Source organism: Rana temporaria, chromosome 4 (assembly GCF_905171775.1).
Source record: "Rana temporaria chromosome 4, aRanTem1.1, whole genome shotgun sequence".
NCBI lineage: Eukaryota > Metazoa > Chordata > Amphibia > Anura > Ranidae > Rana > Rana temporaria.
The window spans coordinates 144,045,425-144,068,062 of NC_053492.1; the positions used below are offsets into that span (position 1 = coordinate 144,045,425).

A 22,638-nucleotide genomic window follows, 5' to 3' on the forward strand; every position below is an offset into this window, starting at 1 on the left:
AAACCAATGTAAAGATTATATTTACTTTAAATATTATTTTTATGATTGTGCCGCCATATTTCCACAGTCTTCCTATCCGATGCGTGTAAATCGATGCAAAGAGATACTTAATAAGGCCATTCACATGAAGCCCGCACTTGGAAAATTTATTGGAGATGCCACAAGACTTACTGATAAGCTTCTGGAGCTCTGCAACAAACCTGTGAGTAATTTCGTTTAGACAAATGACCTGATTTGTCAAGGCGCACTTAAAATGACATCTCAATAAAAAGTGCTTGCATTAATATTTTATATATGTGGGAAAAAGTTGCGGATCTTGGATCTAGTAACCCCGAAGCGATGCCATGGCATCATTCCCAGATTACTCTCATCCTAAAGGCGCAAGTTTTAAAAAATAGAAAGTATTCAAAAACGCAGATCTTGGCGTTTTGAATACTTTTAAGTGTCGTGGAGAGGTTTAGAGTCTTATAAGACCCCAGATTCCTCCATAAAGAGTACCTTTGACTGCCTATTACTGTCACAAGGGATGGTAAAGCGGGGGTTCACCCAAATTTTTTTTTTAACATTATATATATATATATATATATATATATATATATATATATAAATAAAGGAAGAAACATTAATCATATGTATAAAGGCCCACTTACATGTGCCCTAGTATGAGCCAATAAGGATCATTATTATAGAGAGTAGTGTGCCATATATGTCATCAGAGAGCAGCCTGGTATATGATGTGTTAATATCCAATAGTAGGAGACAGCTGAATATTCCTATATCGGGAAGCAAGGAGCAAATGACACCAATTGGTAAGTGTAACGGTCAGGGGTTAACGCCGTTTACGATATTCCATTCCACCAACCCACAACAGCTTATCGTCACTCCACAATCCAGCAGACGAACCCAAATAACGAAGACACAGCTCTGTTTGAGGTTCAAACAAATAGACTTTAATGGGAAACTCAGGCTTCTTATATACACCAAAAAGCATGCTGCAGTAATCAAAGGGACAATGACACACTCCACCCACAACATCATACAATGGGTACTAATGAACCTCCAATACACATCTTGGGTAGACTTTCTGGCACCAGGTTTGACACAATCTACATGAGCTAATTAGCTACAGTTGACAAGTCAGACATCATGACTCCGGCTCTTCTCACCTGCTATACAATACACATTTATCATCGATATCATTTCTCAGTCATCCTATGCCCCTAGTGGACATAGGATGACTTTAGACACAAGAGTCATCGGTGAAAGTGAAACAGGAGTACCCCACACCCTGCAAGAGCCTCTGGGTCCCACGGGCCCTCCCGTTACAGTAAGTATGAAGAGAGAATATTGCAACAAACACCAATCATAGATAGTGATAATTATCATAAATAGCACATACTGGATATGCAGATTCCAGGATATAGGGCCAACACACCCAAACAGACATTGACTGTAGGTCTTGCCACACTTTTATTCCATATATTATGACATAACCTATAATACCCAACAGATACACAGTCTAAAATTAGGGTAATGGTAATTGTATAACAATTTTCTCACCAGTGAACAACATTCAAATGTATATCGGCTACTATTTACCTGGGTAATACTCCACATATTCACTGGGGGCGCTACTGATATACAAAATGGGCGACTTCCATATACAAATATAATTAAGGAACAATACCCAAGGATGACAATAGAACAATATAAGATAATGTCCATTTGCTTATCCACTCATTATAATCCCATGTAGAGCTTTATCAAAAAGACACACAGGATTGAAATACTTACCAGCAAACATATGCCAGAAATCATGCAGACAGACACGCTTCCATTGAAATGTTCACTCCTTACCAGCCGGATGTCTGATGCCAATATATCAAGGAAACTGTCATATACCACCAAAGACCAAGTCTAAACATCTCTATATAAACGGTTTTCTCCCATAAGGACTCGCCTACAAAGGCTCCAATCAACATGTGTCAGCATCCACCATTGCCTCCTTTCACATTCAAGCCTCAATTTAAAGACAATTTGGCTACAATTAACACAATTCGATATCATGTGTGTCCATTCCAGCCCTCTCTAAGTCACAGATACAGTTCCAATAGTCATGTGGGAACGGAGGGGCATGAGCCTTCCTATCCTGAAAGTCCTACCTCTCTCCTAATTTCTGCCTAACGTGGCCCAATTAGATATCGTGTGTCCATTCCAGCCCTTTCTGAGTTGCAGACACACCAATGCCACGTCCCTAAACTCCCGGCTGACCATCTAACACAACCACAATGGATAGCGGGAATAGGCCCCCGGGACCAGACAGGTATGTTCCATTCAAGCTCACAAATTAACATGTCAGAGATGGGAATCGAAAGGCAAGTATATTAATATCAGTATCACCAGTTATGTCTAGACCCATCTATGGCACTAGTACATCACATGTGAAATTTTAAATCTACAGAATATTGGCACCTGGTATCGGCTATCGGCCTTAAAGGCAGCCGAAAAATCAGTATAGGCCCTGGAAAACGATATTGGTCGACCCCTAATTTATACGGAGTGTGATTTCAGTAAATGGAACTCCTTGTAGGGAAAGCATTTCTTGGTAATGTAATGTTTTATGTGGGGGAAATTCCCTTTTGCTGCATAGATAAAATATATTTTATTTACATGAACTGCCACATTCTAAAATGCATACATGTCGATTTTTTTTATTTGTGCCCTGTTTAGGTGGATGGAAACACTGGGACTTTAAGCATGAGTGTCCACTTCAAACTGCTTAAGAAGCTGGTGGAGGAGCCAACGTTTAGTGAGATTCTAATACCACTACAGTCTGTTATGATTCCTACACTGCCATCCACTGTTGGAAAGCGTGACCATGCCAATCATGACCCCTTTCCTGGACACTGGGCATATATTGCTGGCTTTGATGATGCTGTAAGTATACAGCTATTCAGCTAGTTCATGATGATTATTTTTTATTTGTTACAAATACAATTATTATAACTTGCACTGTCCCTCCACAAAACTTCTTTGTGATAAATGACAGTACATTCATAGTGTGTCTGTTGTCATTTTGCAGACTGCAATGTAGTACTTGCTTACTCATTTGCACGATAGAAAGTGTTTTGTTTGCTAAAGTGTACCATGTTACATGAGCCATTGTAGGTTCCAGTAAGAAATAGTTTATTTCTGTCCAAGTGCACAGAAATTCAGAATCAGGTTATATTGTTGCCTACAGTGAAGACAATGGCAAGTGGACACATTTGCAAACCAACCCTTTGTTTAAAACCCACTTTTACTCAGCATGCCTAAATTTTTTGTTAGTTTCCTAAGAAGTTTACCTTTGCCTTCAAATCTGCTGAAAATTTCTGATTTTGCTAACCTTCTCACTATGTGTTTTTTTTCTTGATGACTTTAATCAAGATTTCTTGATTGCTTGAGCTGGTCTATACATAGCAGCTATCTGGATCAGCATTTCCTCAACACAATCTTTTGGATGCCATACCTGGACTGGCCTTGAATGTGACATTTGGGCTCTGATCAGTGTTCTGTATTAGCTAGGGAGGGTTTTTCCAGGTCCAAAGCTGTTGCACTGCCCCAGGTGCGACCCTGTCCTTGAAGACTCGCTTAGTGAGTAAGACCAGAGGGGCTAGAGCAGTGGTCATCAACCCTGCCCTACAGGGCCCACCAACAGACCAGGTTTGCAAGATAACTGAAATACATCACAGGTGATATCATTTGCTGCTCAGTGATTGCAGTATTCTAGACTGCATCTCCCCATGGTAATACATAAAACCTGGCCTGTTAGTGGGCCCTGTAGGGCAGGGTTGATGACCACTGGGCTAGAGCACCAGGAGCTACCTCACTATTTGCACTGTTGATTTGCCATTTCAGATATCCCGCCACTGCTGGTTTCAGCGCTGTGAGGTGTAGTGCTCTACCCTGTTTCCTACTGTTCAGCCTGGAGGAAGCATCATCCTGCTTTTGCTCCTGAAGCATCGCTTGGATCCTCTGGTCTGTTCCCACTGCCCACCTAGGGTCACCTCTGGCCCCCTGAAACTCTCATTAGAAACCATTGCCAAATTTTGTAAGTGCTTGAGGCCTTGCCTCACACGGAATCTAGTTGGGCACACTGGGCCTAGTATCACTACTGTGTAGATCCAACATGTCTTTGCTAAGACACACACAGGGCAGTCCCACTGCTTCAGGGGACCTTCATCCCTTACTTCCCTAGCAACTTAAGGGAGGGGGGCCTTTACCTGACTTGCCAAGAAGGAACTGACCCCCAGAACCTGGATCTCCTATTGTCATGGGGTTACCCTCATCAGAGTCTACTTAAGCCCACTAGGGGGTGGACACGGACTTTTCCATGTCCTCAGGGACTTCCAAGTCTGCTCTGGACTTTCTGGCTGCTTGTGCTAAGATAATGGAGCACTGCCTATAGATCAGTGGTCTCAAAGTACCGGCCCGCGGGCCATTTGCGGCCCGCGGACCAGTTATAAATGGCCCGCAGGCAGGGTGGAAGTGAGGGGAGCAAAAAAAAACGTTTTTTTTTCTTTCTTTTTGAGCTGGAGCCATCTGGTGGTGAGCCGTTGGTATTACAAGTTATTACCACCAGATGTGAGCTGGCGCCATCTGGTGGTGGCCGTTGGTATTACAAGTTAAGCATTACAAGTTAAACAGCAATTCTAATGTCATTTTACACTATTTTCACTGCCATATTCTTACCTCTAATTAGAACCCCCAAACATTATATATATTTTTTATCCTAACACCCTAGAGAATAAAATAGCGATCGTTGCAATACTTTCTGTTACGCCGTATTTGCACAGCGGTCTTACAAGCGCACGTTTTTGGGAAAAAATTACACTTTTTTTAATTAAAAAATAAGACAACAGTAAAGTTATGCCCATTTTTTTTAATATTATGAAAGATAATGTTACGCCGAGTAAATTCATACCCAACATGTCACGCTTCAAAATTGTGTCCGCTTGTGGAATGCCGACAAACTTTTTTACCCTTTAAAATCTTCATAGGCGACGTTTAAAAAAATCTACAGGTTGCATGTTTTAAGTTACAGAGGAGCTAGAATTATTGCTCTCACTCTACCAATCGCGGCGATACCTCACATGTGTTGTTTGAACACCGTTTACATATGCGAGCGCTGCTCACGTATGTGTTCGCTTCTGCGCGCAAGCTCGTCGGGACGGGGTGTGTTTTCTGGCTCCTAACTTTTTTAGCTGGCTCCTAGATTCCAAGCAAATTTGTCAAACCCTGACTTACACCAGTGCTGGTGGTAATAATGCGCTCGCTGACACCAGTGCTGGTGGTAATAATGCGCTCGCTGACACCAGTGCTGGTGGTAATAATGTGTTCGCTGACACCAGTACTGTTGTTTTTGAAGTTTGAAAGTTTGCATGCGGCCCCCCATGGCATATGAAAACTTGTCTTGTGGCCCTCAGGTAATTTGAGTTTGAGACCCCTGCTATAGATGTTCTAAGCATGCTCTGGTGTTATCCTTTGCAGACCCTTCTAAGCTAAACCTGGCCCGTGGCCTTGTTTCCATCTCTCAAGAATCTATTACTGGAGAAACTGGTTTTGAGGCACAATAGTCTCCTGCAGTTGATTCGTGTTTACAGTTTTTTTTTTTTTTTAAATCATATCAATGTAGGACATACTACGCTAGAGGATGAGCCTGCTGTTTCAGGCCTCTGTTTTTTTAGATCTCCTACAGCTGCAAAGACCTTCTTGCTACACCCATTATTTGGGGCATTCCCCTTCGAGGACTGAAAACACCCTGATGTTCCTGTGTCCCACCTGAGAGTGTGTTGAAACGTATTGCCTTTAAGAGGGAATCTATAAAACAGTGGTCCATTCCAACTGTAGATGCACCAGTCATCCGTCTTAACAGGCAAACCATGTAGTATATACTGGCTCTGTGCTTGGGGTTCTGATTATGTGATTATGAGCATTTGATTCAGTTACTTCTCAAGGGACATTGTCTGTTAGGACCTGCACTTGACACTATCATTAGCAACACCACAGGTGGCTGGAGTGTACTCCTGGATCAACAGAGGTGGTCTGTGGAGAGTTTGGAGGAATCTTATTCTTCTGCTTCATCTACTTCAGCAGTGAATACATGTAGGCAATCAGAGCTTGCCTCCCACTCAGGCAAGCTATAGGACTTGAAGCCAGAGATCAGGTAATTCCTCTGGTAACCTTGAATAAAAAAGTTATACAACCTAAATCTTAACCCTTGGGTGGTTCAGTGGATATGCAGTTGGCTAAAATATAGATACCAGAGTGTGGGTGTAAATGGAGTTAATTTGGAACAGAGAGCAGTCACTAGTTAGGTGTGCCACAAGGCTCTGTACTGGGTCCTGTTCTATTTAATCTATATGCAAGTAATATAACTAAAGGGTTGTTTGGGCATAGTATGTCCTTTTGCTGTTGACACAAAGGTGTGTAATAGGGTTGATATCCCTGGAGGTGTCTAACATGGAACTTGATTTGGCATTCCTGGAAGATTGGTCAAAGCAGTGGAAACTGCAGTTCAATGTTTCTAAATGTAAAATAATACACCTAGGGAAAAAGAATCCCTTGACATAGTACAACATTGGGGGTACAGTGTTAGACAGCACCACAGAGGAAAAATGAAAAATGGTACTAATTTCAGGTGATTTCAAAATAAGCAAACAGTGTGACCAGCCCGTGGGAAAAGCAAATAGAATTCTAGGATGCATCACTAGAGGGATCACCAGCAGGAGGAAGGAGGTCCTTATTCCCCCATATAGATCTTTAGTGAGACTTCATTTAGAAGACTGTGTCCAGTTCTGGAGGCCTCACTTACAGAAAGATATTGATAAACTAGAACAAGTCCAGAGACGGGTAACAAAGATCGGGAAAGGTTTGGGGAATAAAACCTATCGAGAGCGACTTCAGGAACTTAAAATGTACAGTCTGGAAAAAATAAGGGAAAGGGGAGACGTGAGTGAAACCTTTAAATACATCAAGGGGGTGAATAAGGTTCAAGAGTTCAGTATTTTCAATATAAAGGCAAGATCATGAACATGGGGACATGACCTCAAACTAGCAGGTGGGAAGTTCAAAACTAATTTTAGAAAGTATTATTTTACAGGAAGGGTAATTGATATTTGAAATAGACTTTCAGCAGAGGTAGTGAGTCAGTCAACAGTAAGTAGTTTTAAACATGTTTGGGACAAACCTAGACCTATACTTGGACAAAAAAAAAATATTTTATAAAAAAAAAAATGAGACAGACTCGATGGATCACTTGGTAATTTTTCTGTTGTCATTCTATGTTTCTATGCTTATTTGGTATATTTTTCATCTGTCAGTTTGCAGACATGCAGAATCAATAGTAGTATGCAGCTACTTACATTATACATTTCCAATAACCTGTTTTTGTTAAATGTCATAGCTTCATATTGTCTTCTCCTCCAAAATATCACTAATCCGTTATAACCTCACAATGTTCGTAAACCTGTACAATCATTATTTTGCTTATTATAGGTTGAAATATTACCATCTCTTCAAAAGCCCAAAAAAATTTCATTGAAAGGATCTGATGGAAAATCCTACATTATGATGTGTAAACCAAAAGATGATCTCAGGAAAGACTGTAGACTCATGGAGTTCAATTCCCTGATTAACAAAGTAAGTGTCTAAACCAGGTAGCTGATGTTCAAGTCATTAACAGGGCTTACAAGAGATACATCACTTAATGTTTCTGTAAGATTGTACATTGTAATTCAGGGCTGTGTTCAGTCCAAAAATAAAATGTATTACATTGCAGTTTATCAATTCTTGACTGAGGTAGCTGCATTTATTTTCTTGTTTTTTGGGGGGCTTTTTTAATCTTTTCATTGTCATGTGCTGATCTGGTCAGAAAATTCGTTATTTTTTCAATTTTATTTACCAAACTAAGCTGTCCAGCAAACATAACTTTTAGAGGGTTGAGACAAACCATTTAACACTGATGGGTGCTTGTAAAAGCTGACCGTTATGTAAAAAACAACAACTTTGCTCTAACAGCTTAAAAAGTCTTATCTGGAGTTCAGCTTCAATTTGTTAGTCCAGTCCATCTAAATCTGCTGGTGCATCTAAAGGCCCGTACACACAATCAGACTTTTTGACAACAAACCTCAGACGGACCTGTTTTTGCGGACAATCCAACCGTGTGTATGCTCCATCGGACAAACTTTTTCATCGGAAAATGTTCGCTGTGAGAACAGACGAACTTTACGGCAACAAATGTCCTACGTTGGCTAATCCGATCGTGTGTACGCAAGTTAATCGGACAAACATGTACGCTCAGAACCAATGCTAAACATCAGACAATAATAGCACAAGTTGCCCAAAGGGTGGCGGTAAAGAGCAGAAAACCCACGTATTGCGTCACTACGTTCGTGTTTGTTGGCTGCCATGTGTATGCATACCAAGTTCACAGACAACCCTCTTTGGAGCAAAATCCACAGAAAAGTCTAATGAAAGTCGGATTGTGTGTATGAGGCTTTATGCTACCTTCTGCCCAGAATAACCATGCTGCTGCCCAGGGATGTCTCCATTGCATCTCTATCCAGAGTGGAGACACTCTAAGATAAGTCTGTCTAGTTCACAACTACTATGTTGAACCAAGTTAATATGAATTTATACGTTTCTTAAAAATCAATAGGTTCACTTGTTTAGAAGATGGTTGTTCTTTGACTGAGTAGAATTTCTAAATACTTTCATGTGTGTGCTATGCACTAAAGGTTTTATGTTTTCATGCGTTTTACATGCAATGCATTTTACACCTTTAGGACTTTGTAATGAAATACCAATGTTTTATGTGTGTGTGTTTGAATAGTGTCTGCGAAAGGATGCAGAGTCTCGAAGAAGAGAACTTCATATCCGAACCTATGCAGTAATCCCACTGAATGATGAGTGTGGCATAATTGAATGGGTGAATAACACAGCAGGACTAAGAAACATACTAATCAAACTATACAAAGAAAGAGGTCAGTGTGATTTATGTTTTTATAAATCCTAAAGTATATTACTGTGTTTTTCACCAGCCAATACTTTTAGAGATTTTATTTACAGTTTATTCTGATAAATGTTTTATATATACTCATTTACTTTGTATGCAAAGAGCTTAAAGTGTAAGGGCCCTTTCACACCAACGGACCGTATGTCCATTTTTTCATCCACTCGTTTACGGATGAAAAGGGTACATACATGTATCCCTATGGGATAGCGGGTGTCAGCGGATGAACACCTGAAGCGGATGAACACCTGAAGGACTCTCAAAACATGAAGAACCAAATTTTCTAGTCTGATGAAACAATGATTGAATGTTTTTGACCTGAATGGCACGCTCATGTCTGGAGGAAACCAGGCACCGCTTATCACCTGGCCAAAACCATCCCTACCATAAAGCATGGTGGTTGCAGCATCATGCTGTGGAGATGTTTCAGTGGCAGGAATTGGGAGTCTAGTCAGGTTCGACAGAAAGATGAATGCAGCAATGTACAGACATCCTTCGCCTTCAGACTGGGGTGAAGGTTCATCGTCCAACAGGACAAAAACCCTAAGCACACTGCCAATATAACAAGAGTAGCTATGAGACAACTCTGTGAATAACCTTGAGTGGCCCAGCCAGAGCCCAGACTTGAACCTGATTAAACATCTCTGGAGAGATCTGAAAATGACTGTGCACAGATGCTCCCTATCCAACCTGCTTGAGAGGTCCTGCAAAGAAGAATGGGAGAAACTCCCCAAAAATAAGTGTGCCAAAGCTTGTATATATATCAAAAAATAAGGGGTTTTGTCCCATCCAAGAGGACCAAATGAGTGACACGGCATACAATGTAGGGATAAGTAGAAAAAAAGATTACATTTATTGATTAGTGAAAAATTCAATGAACTCCCCAATGGGAGGTAATATATATACACGTGAACATGACATATATCCAAAGGCCACTGCATCAAATAGTCCCCAGATATGACAACGCACAGCACAAGACAAAATACAAAAAAATCACAACAAATAAAACATATAAACTATCGTCCGGAAGCCCGATATCTATGTGCTGATATCCATGCCATGACTAATACGTAGTTTAAAAAAAAATAGCCTTCGTATTGTCACCTCATGTGTCATCGGCGTAACGTGACGCCTTTCCATGTCCTGGAAGTGAGCCCACGGCGAGCTAGGGAGTCTGAATAGATGCTACACAGCGTGAAGAGTGTGTAATACTGGAGGAGACTTATGCGCTCATAACGAGGGACAGTTGTAGGATCCGTGGACAAAGCACATGAGGTGACGATACAAAGCAACCTTACCGTGGAGAGTACTACTTCAGGAGGGTATCGTATGGCTGGCTCCTATACTTAATGCTATTTGAGATATCATGCTGGGTATGGTGAAGCAATACGGCTGACTACCCTGATCCCTGAATATAGTACATTACTTAAGGACTGCAATTTAGATCATGTTGTTCTGATGGATAAACCAGGATGCAGTTCTAACACAGACTGCTTCAGGACTTTAAATTGCAGTGTGATCCATGGTCTTTCTGGCTTCACTCCTCCTGTTGCCCTAGTGGCATAGTCCTAATTACATATGTGTAGGATACCATACAGCCATTTATTAGGCATTACTCAGGACTGCATATCTACACTACCAGTTATACTAGCAACTGTCTCCTTGTTGAAATATCCATTATTCATCAATCAACTTTGTTCTCTTACCATATATCCATATTATCCAGTGGATTTTTTCCATCTACAGCCAGCAATCACTTTATGCTGGTCATCAGTCCATCCCCTTCCCTCCCCCTTTTTCCATTTATACCTTGTAGACTCGAGCTGCCCAGGGACCTCTGCACAGATGTTCATGTCATATTTTTTACATTATTTATGAAATATTTTTAGTTGTGGCATGGACATCGACGCATAGATATCTGGTGTCCGAGCTATTGTTTATATGTTTTTATTTGTTATGTTTTTTGTCCTGTGCATTGCCATATGCAGGGACTATTTGATGCAGTGGCCTTCGGGTATATGTCATGTTCATGTGTCTTAAATATTACCTCCCATTGGGGAGTTCATAGAATTTTTTACTAATCAATAAATGTAATCTTTTTTCTACTTATCCCTACTTTGTATGCTGTGTCACTCATTTGGTCCTCTGGTTCCTTACTGTCTTGGTAGGGACAACCCCCCCCTATATATATCTAATATATATATATATATATATATATATATATATATAAAATTACACATTACTGTGTCATCACACATAATTTTGGGCCCTTTTATGCCTTATTTTTGGTTTGTGTCAAGCTTGTAGCATCATACTCAAAAAGACTTGAGGCTGTAATTGATGCCAAAAACAGGAAAATAAGTCCCCAACCCTTTATTTAAAATCATGCTGCACCAATCTGGCAGACAATAAAACTCACATTGTTTGCCAATACATGGGGGGTACCTTAAGAGTTGATGGTACTTTTTCGTGTCTGCCAAAGAACAGCACATTTGTCTGCGTTTCAGGAATGCTTGCGATTTGGCGCCCATTCCCAACATGCAGTCATGTGAACCAAGCCTTATGCCACGTACACACGGACGTTTTTCATGTCATTGAAAAAACAAAGTTTTTCTCAACGTGATTCCTCTCAAGCCTGCCTTGCATACACACGATCGCGAAAAAAAATGCTTGAGCAAAGCGCAGTGACGTGCAACAACACTATAAAGGGGAAGTTCCATTTGAATGGCGCCACCCTTTGGGCTGCTTTTGCTGATTTTGTGTTACCGCGTGTTGGTTAAAGTCTGGTGAGAGACGATTCGCGATTTTCAGTCTTCGTGCTTTTCAGTCTGTTACAGTGTGACGAATGTGCTATCTCCATTACAAATGCTAGTTTACCAGAACGAGTGCTCCCATCTCATAACTTGCTTCTGAGCATGCACATTTTTTCCCCCCTTGTTAAAGTGTACACACGATTGTTTTTCACTGCGTGAAAAACTACGAGAAAAAATAGAGCAGGTTCTAAATTTTTAACGCCCATTTTTCTCGTCGAGAAAAATGCTCTGGAGTCTACACACGACCAATTAAAAAAATTGCATTTTTCTCGTCATGAAAAACGGTCGTGTATACGCGGCATTAGACTGGGGCGCCTTGAGACTGAAAATACTTTTTAAAGGCGCTGTGACTGGAAAAAAAAGTTTGAAAAACACTGGTTTAGGTGGGCATCGGGTAAAAATTTACATTTCGGGTTTGTTTTTTTGGGAGGGGGGTATTAAATGGTTACTTTCATGGCATGGTTTATGGTTTGGTTGAGTGGAGTGTGTGAATATCTGTACGTATGGGAATTGCAGTGTCAGGACCAAATGAATCACCGTGACAGGTACCCGTTAAAGAGCACTTTGTATTACGATTGGTTTACAAAAACACAATCTTAATAATTAATATTCTTATCTTGAAGTGCCAGAGTGAAGGCTGCAAACATGGTCTGCATTTCTGGTGTATAGGGTATTCCTGAGCTTTCACATATGATTGTGCTTCAACGTTTGCTAGTTATCACAAAACAGCCAGTCCATTGATGGCAGCAATGTCCCTCTCTGTTTTTTTCCAGGCATATACATGAGTGGGAAAGAACTTCGCCATTGTATGTTGCCCAAGGCAGCTCCCTTGCAGGATAAGCTGAAGATATTTAAGGAGACTCTTCTGCCTCGGCACCCACCTGTATTCCATGATTGGTTTTTAAGGACATTTGCTGATCCAACATCATGGTATTATTAGCAGATATGTTATGTAGTGCAATGCACTTGTCATCAGAATTCATCTCATAACAAGGTTTAGTCCTTTGTATCGGTATAGAATAGTAAATAGAAGACCACTTTTACCAGCCTAAAAAAAAAGAAAAAAAAAAGTTTTAATAGGTTCCTGCTAGAATTTAAAGTTTTACTAAACCCAAAACAGTAAAAATAGGTCTGTATATGCAGTAAAGCATGCTTGTTATACTCACTGTGGAACCTAAGAGGTTAATCCTCTGTATTGTGGAAAAAGACTGTTTGATCCTGTATGCACAGATCCCCCCTTCTTCCACATGACTCCAAAACAGGTCCGGATAAGTCCCAGTTAGTGGAGTCAGGCTGCACATGCTCAATTTGGTACGTATTACTAGAGAGTCAGAGAGGGTCAGGGGTCCTGCATCCTGAATAGGACAATCAGTGCAGTTCTGAAAACACTTTCTACAAGCCTTAACCGGGAAACAATAGAAGTCACAAGACTGCTGATGAGAAAAGGTATTCAGCAGTTTAGATTTACTAAAATAATTGCATCTCCATGTACTGTGGGAGACCAGATATAGTTAATGCAGAGTCCTTAGTAACACTTTAGACAATTTACTGGGATCAGTTTTTCTCCTGAGCAGCTGCACTACCATAATTATTTAATGGATATATTTTTATAGTGTAGATAGCTTTGTTCAAATGACAACTGGATCATTTATCTATTTATCTGTACATTGTTAATCATCTTGCCTATACAGCTATTTAAGTGTTAATTGAGCCAGGACATTAATAAATCAATTTGAACCATAATTCTAAACTAACTATTTAAAGGCTCTGGGGACTAATCTATGAAGCTATTCTAATGTGACTGTAAAAATATTTCTAGGTATAACAGCAGATCAGCGTACTGCCGTTCCACAGCTGTGATGTCCATGGTTGGCTATATCTTAGGCCTTGGAGATCGCCATGGAGAGAATATTCTGTTTGATTCCCTCACAGGAGAGTGTGTCCATGTAGATTTTAATTGTCTCTTTAACAAGGTACACAAGTCATGAACAGAACCTATATGACAATTTTTCTGTGTTATACTGTAGGAATGTGATTTCTTGATTGGATCAGCAATGCATTATATAGCCAAGTTTTGAAAGTAATATGCGTATAGTAGTAATTATATAACTTAGGATAATTTACTGTCTACTATATATTGTTATGCATACTGGGATTTAGTAGGGCATTTCGTGGCTACATCAGCGCAAAAGCCTTCAGATTAGGGGTAGTTATAATCAGCAGTTGAATGAATATTTATATAATTATCTGAGAAGCTTAACCACTTACCTACTGGGCACCTTCACCCCCTTCCTGCCCAGGCCATTTTTCAGCTTTCAGCGCTGTCGCATTATGAATGACAATTGCGCGGTCATGCTACATTGTAACCATGGGAATTTTTATAATTTTCGTCACACGAATAGAGCTTACTTTTGGTGGTATTTAACCACTTCAATACCGGGTACTTACACCCCCTTTCTGCCTAGGCCAATTTTCAGCTTTCAGCGCTGTCGCACTTTGAATGACAATTGCGCGGTCATGCTACACTGTACCCAAACAATTGTTTTATCATTTTGTTCCCACAATAAATGTAAACCTCCCTTGTAATAGGCGTAAGGCATGACAGGTACTCTTTATGGAGATATCTGGGGACAATGAGACCCCAGATATCTCCTTTACCCTGGAAAGCTTGAGAAAAATAAATTGATCTCTGCTTTAGAGGGGAAAAAAATTGTCAGTTTTTTATCTGCCAGTGTCGTAAGTGATGCCATGACGTCGCTTCCAGCCTCCCAGGGTCATAGAGAGATGGCCAGGGACCATCCAGTCCAGGGCCAGTTCTTTAGTAATATGGTTTCCTGATCGCATGGTGAGAACCTGGAAAGGCACCGGTGCTAGGCAGAGGTTAGAAGAGCTCTGCCCTGTTGTCAGCACTTCAGCTTTGGGGATGGCAATCTCCAGATTTTCCACTGCCAATTCTCTGGCATGCTGCTGGACAGGCACATTCCTTCATCCAAGATCATCCCATGCAGAATCATCAAGGTCAGTCAGCGTTTGCTGCATCTGCCATAAGACCTCCGCGTCCGTAGCTGCATGGGCAGGTTGGCAAAGCACACTGTTACTCTGCCACCTTACTGACTCTTCAGCCAGATTTTCAGCGTTGTCAACTAGTAATTCCTTATAGTCCCAGGCTAAGGAAGCCCAGCCCTGGCGCTGAGCAGTGTCTAGCAGCCATCTGTAGTCGATCTCCAGCTCCTATTCCTGAATGGCCAGAAAATCTATATCTTCCAGTGCACTTCAGAGACGTTCAGTAGCCCTTCTCTGAAATCCATGATTTCTTCCTACCGCCATCCCAAATCACTCAAAAAGTTAGGTTCCCCCGTCGGCTTCACATATAACAGTCCCAGGCCACCGTAGCCAAAGCCTTCCGTTGGGCTGTCATCCGATATCCAAGGGAATGCTTGGGATACATGCCACCAGAGGGCTCTGTAGCTCTCATTCAGCCGCATCTCTGCCCCAGACCAGTCTGCTTAATTCAGCTGTCTGCTCCTTGTGCAGTTTTTCTCCCAAAAACAGAACCTACAATCCATACTGCGACTAGTACCATTCCTGGATGGAGGGGAGAACTTTTCCCTGGTGTCGCTGCTCACGGGCTAGTGCTTCCTTCCAGAGTTTGCAGCGAATAGAATCAAAGCATCCCAGCAGGACCTGCCCTGATATTCGTCCTCTGTGCTGTATCTGCATTTCTCGCAAACCGCTTTCTGAATTCTTCTTCCATTGTGGCTGGTATCTGTACCTCTCCTCTCCTGCTATCCGGACCTTGGATCCAGGTAAGGTTTGGATGTCCCAGACTGCAGGAAGCATCCCACTGCTTGCCACCAATGTAATGAAACGTCCCACACTCCGCTTGAGTGCTTTTGTCATATATCGCTTCCTTTCAGTCTGAATATAGATATCAGATATTCCAACCGCTCAAAGCACAAAACAAGACGATACTTGTTTAGTTGCTGAACATGGACTTGAATCCAAAGTAACACCACCTCAAGGGTCCCCAGGCATACACCTTGCAAAGATTATTGTTCCCCAAAATGCCAGGGCCCATGATCGCAAGGCAAGAGGCTAGCATTCAGTCCTCTCCAAAAGTCTCTGTCCCGGCTAGGTCTGTCACAGTGCACATGACAGATTAAGTTGAAGAGCTATAACCATTACAGTACCTTCACATAAAGAACACTTGCAATGCGTGGCACAAAAGAAAGGAATACATTGCCTTTGAATAGTGTTGTGCAACCAGCCTACTGCTTAGTTCTTCTACCAGAAGCACTAACAAAATAAAAAAACAAATTAAGGGGCACTGACAGCCTTTGTCTGTCATATCTAAATACATGGCATTGGTCCCTAAATGGAAATTTCTGTGGCCCTGTCATATCGCATCTAATCCCTCCAGAAATTTGCCACAGCAGCAGAGATCCCAATACTTTGTAAGGCAATTCAAATAAATTCTTTAGAGTTTGTTCCTAAACGAAGTTCTAAAGATTGTAATGTTTGTATAAATGATCTTGTATGTATTAATAAGTTGTTGGTTTGTATTAGGGTGAAACATTTGAAGTTCCAGAAATTGTCCCATTCCGGATGACACATAACATGGTTAACGGAATGGGTCCTATGGGTACAGAAGGTCTTTTCAGACGTGCATGTGAAGTCACCATGAGACTGATGAGAGACCAGAGAGAACCACTAATGAGGTAAATGTGTACTTCTCTGTATTTTTATCCATGATAAAAATGTACATTATTTTTCTGCATGTAGATGATGAGCTTAGCGCAAGGTTATATCCTTTAAGGTAAATTTTTAAGTGTAACATCTTCCAGTAATCCTGTTGACACTTATATTTAAAATAAATTTGTCTTGAAGGGGATTGCAGTGTGCACGCTCATTATCTCTATTAACGTGTTTGTTAAGCCACTTTTTTTTTTTATAGTTTCGTCTGTTGGATAACATGGTTCTCCCTAGTGTATGTGATTTATAAAAATATTCTGTATAATACTTTATTTGCGAGCACAATTCGGCCCTCATGTGACTGCCCGCTGGTGTCCTCTCCCGATCTGATAGCTGCAGGGGGAGGTGCTGAGCATCCCCCGCTGACATCAATCGGGACTAGAAAAATAGCAGACCAGTAGGCAGTCGTGTGGGCGCCGAGCCGCGCTTGTAAATAAGCTATTATACAGCATATTTTTATAAATCACATGCACTGGGGAGAATCATGTTATCTAACAGACGGATCTATAGAAAGCAAACACAGATATTTTTACAGCAGGAGGGGGAGATCGGGGAGTTGACAGACAGGGAGGGAATGGAGTTGTGAGCAGAGAAGGACAGAGCAGGGATGCAGATGACGGAGGCATGTAAACTGACCACGGTGTCAGGGCTCAGCAGCCATGATATACTGTGGTCAGTTTAAAGGGTGGAGGGAGGAACTAGGTATGTCAGACAGGTTTTCCAGGTGATAAAGGGGGCCACATCACACGGCACAAGCACTGTGCTGAATAAAATGCTTTAAAGGAACAGAATCACATTTATTTTTTATTTTTTAGGGTAACAAACCTTTTAAGGGGGTAAAGGACTGTTGCACTTTTACAGCGTGTTTACTTTCTTTTTCTGTTTGTGCTGTTCTGGTTGCAAACATTTTAATCGCTTGGTGTCCAGCACATACATATAAACGTCCTGGTCCTGGTCAGGTGGTTATACCAGGATCATAGTTGCAGCCGTGATCCTGGTATCATTTTTTCAGCTGGCGATTGGCTTTCCTGTAAAAGTGATCATAGTTATAGCACTTCAGAGCCCTCTTATCACCCTTGTGATAACAATAACATTAACTGAAAAAAGAGGGTGAAAGATTAAATAAATCAAAATAGTACCCCCATCCCCCAGTACTGACGCACAAATGCAGATACGCACATAGCTTCAGCACACATATATAAACAGTGATTGCACCATACATGTCAGGTTTTGCAGCGAACAGATTAAGAGCAATAATTCTATTGCCCTATCTCAAATTGAACTCTAAACTGATAAACTACAAAGGCTTTTAAATATGCATTTGATAAACGGCTGCACATATGTGACATAAAAAAATTACCATCATTTTTTTCTATAAGTCCTCTGCTTTCAGATAATTTATAATGTGTGGGGTTCTAAATTGTCTTCTTGTTAAAAAATAAATACACTTTTGCTGATTTTAGCAAAAAAAAAAAAAAGTACCCTCAAGGTCTTGCACAATGGTGAACGCATGCATTGGTCCCACGCACACATGTGAGGTATCGCCGCGAACGTCAGATCAGGGGCAGTATTTCTAGCACTACTCTTCCTGTGTGAATTTAAAGTGGTAACCTGTAAAGGCTTTTAAAATGTCACCTGTAGATGGTAAAATGTACGTATTTTGCTGCTGCACGGGCGTGCAGAATTTTAAAGCGTGACTTGTTTGGTATCTATTTACCTGGCGTAACATCAGCTTTTATGTTCCACCAAAAAATTGGGCTATGTATTGTGTTTTTAAAAAAGTTTTTCCCCCCCCCCCCCCCAAAAAAAAACACTGCGCAAATACTGCTCGACATAAAAAAAATTATACGTTAAACGACTAATTTATAGTTAAAGCCTTATGCGCTTACTAAGTAAGCAAGCGGAAAATAATCATACAAACAAATACACAAAACTAATTTGCAAACTAGCATGTCCAAAGGGAAATACAGTTAGCACAATGTTACCAGCAAAAAGTACCACTCCATTATTGACAAGAGAGATGTGACAGATTCTCACAAATATTACAAACCTAAGGTGGAGATAAAGTGCGCAATACTTGCCTTTTCTTCTCAACATCGTCTACCAGATTTCTTCCAGGTGCCAGGCTGCAGTCGTCTTCATTGGCTGAAGCGGGATGATGTAATTCCCTTGCATGCCCAGGAGTGCAATCGTCTTTGCATACAGGCGCTGTGCTGCAATATTTAATGCAGAAGAGACATTGCTTATCTCCTTTGCTATAAAGAGCCCGCCTGCTCATAGTTTTTGAAAGCAGAACTTGTTCTGCCTTAATAGCTCAAAAAGGGTGATTTTTAACAGTGCAGTTTATTGCATCAACAGACAGACATATATTGTCAAATGCACATTACATTGCAAAGATAATGAGTATGCCTCTCAAAGGCATTGTACCATTGTATAATGGTATATAGATGAGATATAGTTGAGATTATGATCTCACAGTGGAAACGGCATACATTTATCCAATAGAGAGTAGTTTAGTTTGTTTATATAAATTCTCATTTAGCTGCACCTTTGATTCTTTCTTAACCAATAAAGGGAGCTTGAAGAACCCTTGATATAGGTGAAATGCAGTTCACAAATAGAAATCCAAGTATGGCAGGTGATATACACGGGATTAAAAAGTCAAAATGTCTTGGGTCAGCTACCAGGTTTTTACCAAAGACTCCAGTGAGAGTCAAAACCACACCCTCACAATATCTTTTAAAGCTTGGGACACAGGAGACAAATTGGAGTGCCATGTGGTTGATTACATCTGTTGCAGCATGAATTGCTACATAGGCCAATACTGTACAAAAATGTATAATAAGAAGTTGAGTCGGCCAATACGATGGGGAGTAATCCGCATCAACTGAACAGATTGTAGGACTGTTTCCTAGATATAATCAGAAATAAGCCCTGTGTCCTTCTTTCAATTTTCAACAGAGAGGGAATTTACACAGGTGTGAGGTCAGTAAATGTGTATAGGTCTCTGAAATGGAGCCCTTAGGTTCATTCACTTTAGTAAGGGAATCAAATAAAGATAAGGCCACTATAGGAAGGGAGAGATTACCATGTTGTGGGGATTTTTGTACTTATTTTTTTAACTAAAAGACCGTTTCTTGGAGTTTATTGAGCAGTTGTTCCTATCTTCTTTGTGTTTATGATCATACTCTTGGTACTGCTTTTCCACAAAATTAAGGCATTCTGTCAGTAGGGGGGGTTATAATGGGCTGGGTGTGCCAGTTTCCCATCTTCCTGTGGGCAGTAGTATAACCGGACTATGTCTGGATTCCTGTGTTCCTCAACAAACTCCAAGAAATACATTTTACAGCAAGTACAAAAATTCTATTTCATAAATGCCTGCAATCCATGAAAATATAAATGGCATAGTTTACTTGTTTGCTACTTTATAAAAGGGCCCTTTGGGTTTTGTTTTTTTTTAATCTCTCCTGCTAAAACAAATGTGTCTGCTATTGTATTGTGTACCCTCTCTTGTGCCATTAAAATGTTCTAAATGTATCTAAAACTCATATTACTTGTAGGCAATGACTGTCTATTGTACTTATGTATTTTGGCAGCACCGTTTCCTCATAAACGGGAGTCATACCCTTATTAGAGCAACTTAAGTAATGCTTTCTTCCTATATATATTAAATATTAGCACATTGATTGTTTTCCAGTGTACTGAAACCATTCCTGCATGATCCTTTGGTGGAATGGAGTAAACCTGCTCGTGGGGGTACTAAAGTTCAAGCTAATGAGACTGGAGAAGTTGTCAATGAAAAGGTTTGTACTGTGAACATGTTTGTCTACCAGCAGATGTATGTATAATGTATGTAGCCAGATTTTTTAAATGTGGCTGTACAGTTCATGCTTATGGACAAATCTTTAAGAAAAAAAAAAATGTCAAATGTCAGGTTTGTGCACAGGTTAGTCAGGTGCCTGTTCTTCATATCTGTGGCAATTTGCCCACCCCCACCCCCCTGATGAAATATTATTTAAATTACACCTGGAATAACTTAAAAGTAAACAACCTATTGGAATAATCACAGGAACTTTTGGGTGCTTCTTTTAAGAGTGTCCATTTGACTCCAAACTTGAGGTAGTCTATTTTGCAAAAAAGTAAGGTGTTGCTTGGATCTGCTGCCATATTAAGTGATGGGTGGCTTCCCTGGCCAATAGTGACATGTTGAGTTGAGCCGTGTTTGAACTTTTTAGATAAAGTCTGTTTTTACACCCTTTTTTAGGGGATGTCCTTGATGGATATTTGCAGGCAACTGGAGGTGTCTGTTATTGATTCCCAGATGTGGTTTATAATTTGTTTAGGCAATGCAGGCAGTAATATATCTTGTTTTATTTTCCCTTCTACAGTGCATACTGTTTCTCACAGATTTTTCTTTCTCGTACATCACGGGACGCAGAGCGGCATATTCATTACTATGTGGGTTATATGGAGTACCTTCAGGTGATGGACACTGGGAATCTCAAACAGGAAGTGCCCCTCCCTATATAACCCCCTCCCATAGGAGGAGTACCTCAGTTTTTTCGCCAGTGTCTTAGGTGTTGGTCATGGTTTAGCTTACCTCCACATCCTTGGGATTAAGGTGGGCTAACCGGTTCTGTCCAAAGGCCTCAGTGCTAAAGTGGTCAGCAACCGGACCCCAAACCATTGGGGTGTAGCCCATAATGCTTTCTGTTCAGAGAGCTGGACCCTGGGCCCAGAACTTAGAAACCTTTGGGGGCCTAATGTTTCTGTTGCCAGGGTGCTATATGGGCCCAGGACAGTGGCTCCTTCATAGGAACCCAGGGCCTGAAGGTCTAGACGCCACCCACGGAGATGGGGGAAGATTGGACCTCTTGCTGTGCAAAAGTCCTGCGGCATGGAGCAGGTAAGTATTGGGGGAGCTTGCGGAACTTGGTTCTTAGCAGGTTCCCTACAGGGGGTGCACAGGGGGACAGGCCTGGGTATGCTCTGCATTGGCAAAGAATCACTATGTCTATGACAGAGACAGGATGATTCAATCTTTTTTCCCCAGTAATATGTGACCTCCCTGGTAAGTGTTGCTTAGCTGGGCTGCTGGCGCTAGGTGTGGGATCTCTGTAAGAGGGGAGCCTTTTTCCCATGCTAAAAGGAGGTCTGTGACCTACCTAAAGGGCTTACCTGCCTGGGTGCCTGCGCTGCTCCGTCCTCCTCCATGTGTGATGGCCCCCGCCGACGGGCGCGCGCGCGCCCGAGATATGAACGATTTTCGCGCCGTTTCCGTGGTAGGGGGCGCGTCCCTGTGGGCGGCGAATCACAAATAAAGGAAGGGGAGGCCCTTCCATTAGCTGCCAAGAGCTCAGTGTCATCCTGAGCTAGAGGAGAGGAGGACACAGAGCGGAGCACGCCGAGGACACCCGGTGGCGAAAGGAAGAATTGCAGTCTTTTCTAAGGACTGTCAAACCTACAGATAGGTTTTCTTTTCCTTTTTCAGCAGATGGCTATTGGCAATACTTAGTGGGAGACAGAGTGGTTTCTTTTTTCTCTTCGAAAAAAAAAAAAAAAAAAAAGAAAAGAAAAAGAGAAGGGAAGGAACTGCTGATCTCCCTTCTCAGTTTGGGCGTTAGTCTCTATCGCTCCCAAACCGACAGATCCCCTTAGCCACGTCTGTGGCTGGGTGATAGCAGGTGTACCTCGGTATTGTACCATGCCTTCTGGGTCAGAGGGTACAAAGGGTGGGGATTCCCCCGCAAAATCCGAGGGCTCAGACACGGCTATGCCGCTGCTCTCCCCACAGGACATATCAGGGCACGCCTTGATGGGACCTGGGGGATCTGGTGCTGGGGCTGATCCAGGTCAGTCCAACCCCGGCTTTGTCACTGAGAGGGTTCTTGCTGTTTCTTTAGGTGAACTAGAGAAAAGAATGGCAAAAAGGATAGCTAAGGCTATATCGGGTAGAAAGCGGACTAGGTCTCCGTCACCCGAGCAAGAAGCCTCAGACACAGAGATCCTTTCCCTAGGGGA

General features: G+C 41.5%; 1 protein-coding gene across 1 annotated transcript in view; it reads left to right on the plus strand.

Moving 5' to 3' along the window:
• Positions 1–22,638, plus strand: part of ATR (ATR serine/threonine kinase) — a 130,990-nt gene that overhangs the window by 102,024 nt on the left and 6,328 nt on the right. Inside the window, exons 39-46 of the mRNA XM_040349120.1 lie at positions 68–202; positions 2,731–2,937; positions 7,537–7,680; positions 8,873–9,023; positions 12,639–12,795; positions 13,685–13,838; positions 16,432–16,583; positions 20,315–20,420. Coding sequence (XP_040205054.1) covers positions 68–202; positions 2,731–2,937; positions 7,537–7,680; positions 8,873–9,023; positions 12,639–12,795; positions 13,685–13,838; positions 16,432–16,583; positions 20,315–20,420 — 1,206 coding nt within the window. The remainder of the gene's footprint in view (positions 1–67; positions 203–2,730; positions 2,938–7,536; positions 7,681–8,872; positions 9,024–12,638; positions 12,796–13,684; positions 13,839–16,431; positions 16,584–20,314; positions 20,421–22,638) is intronic.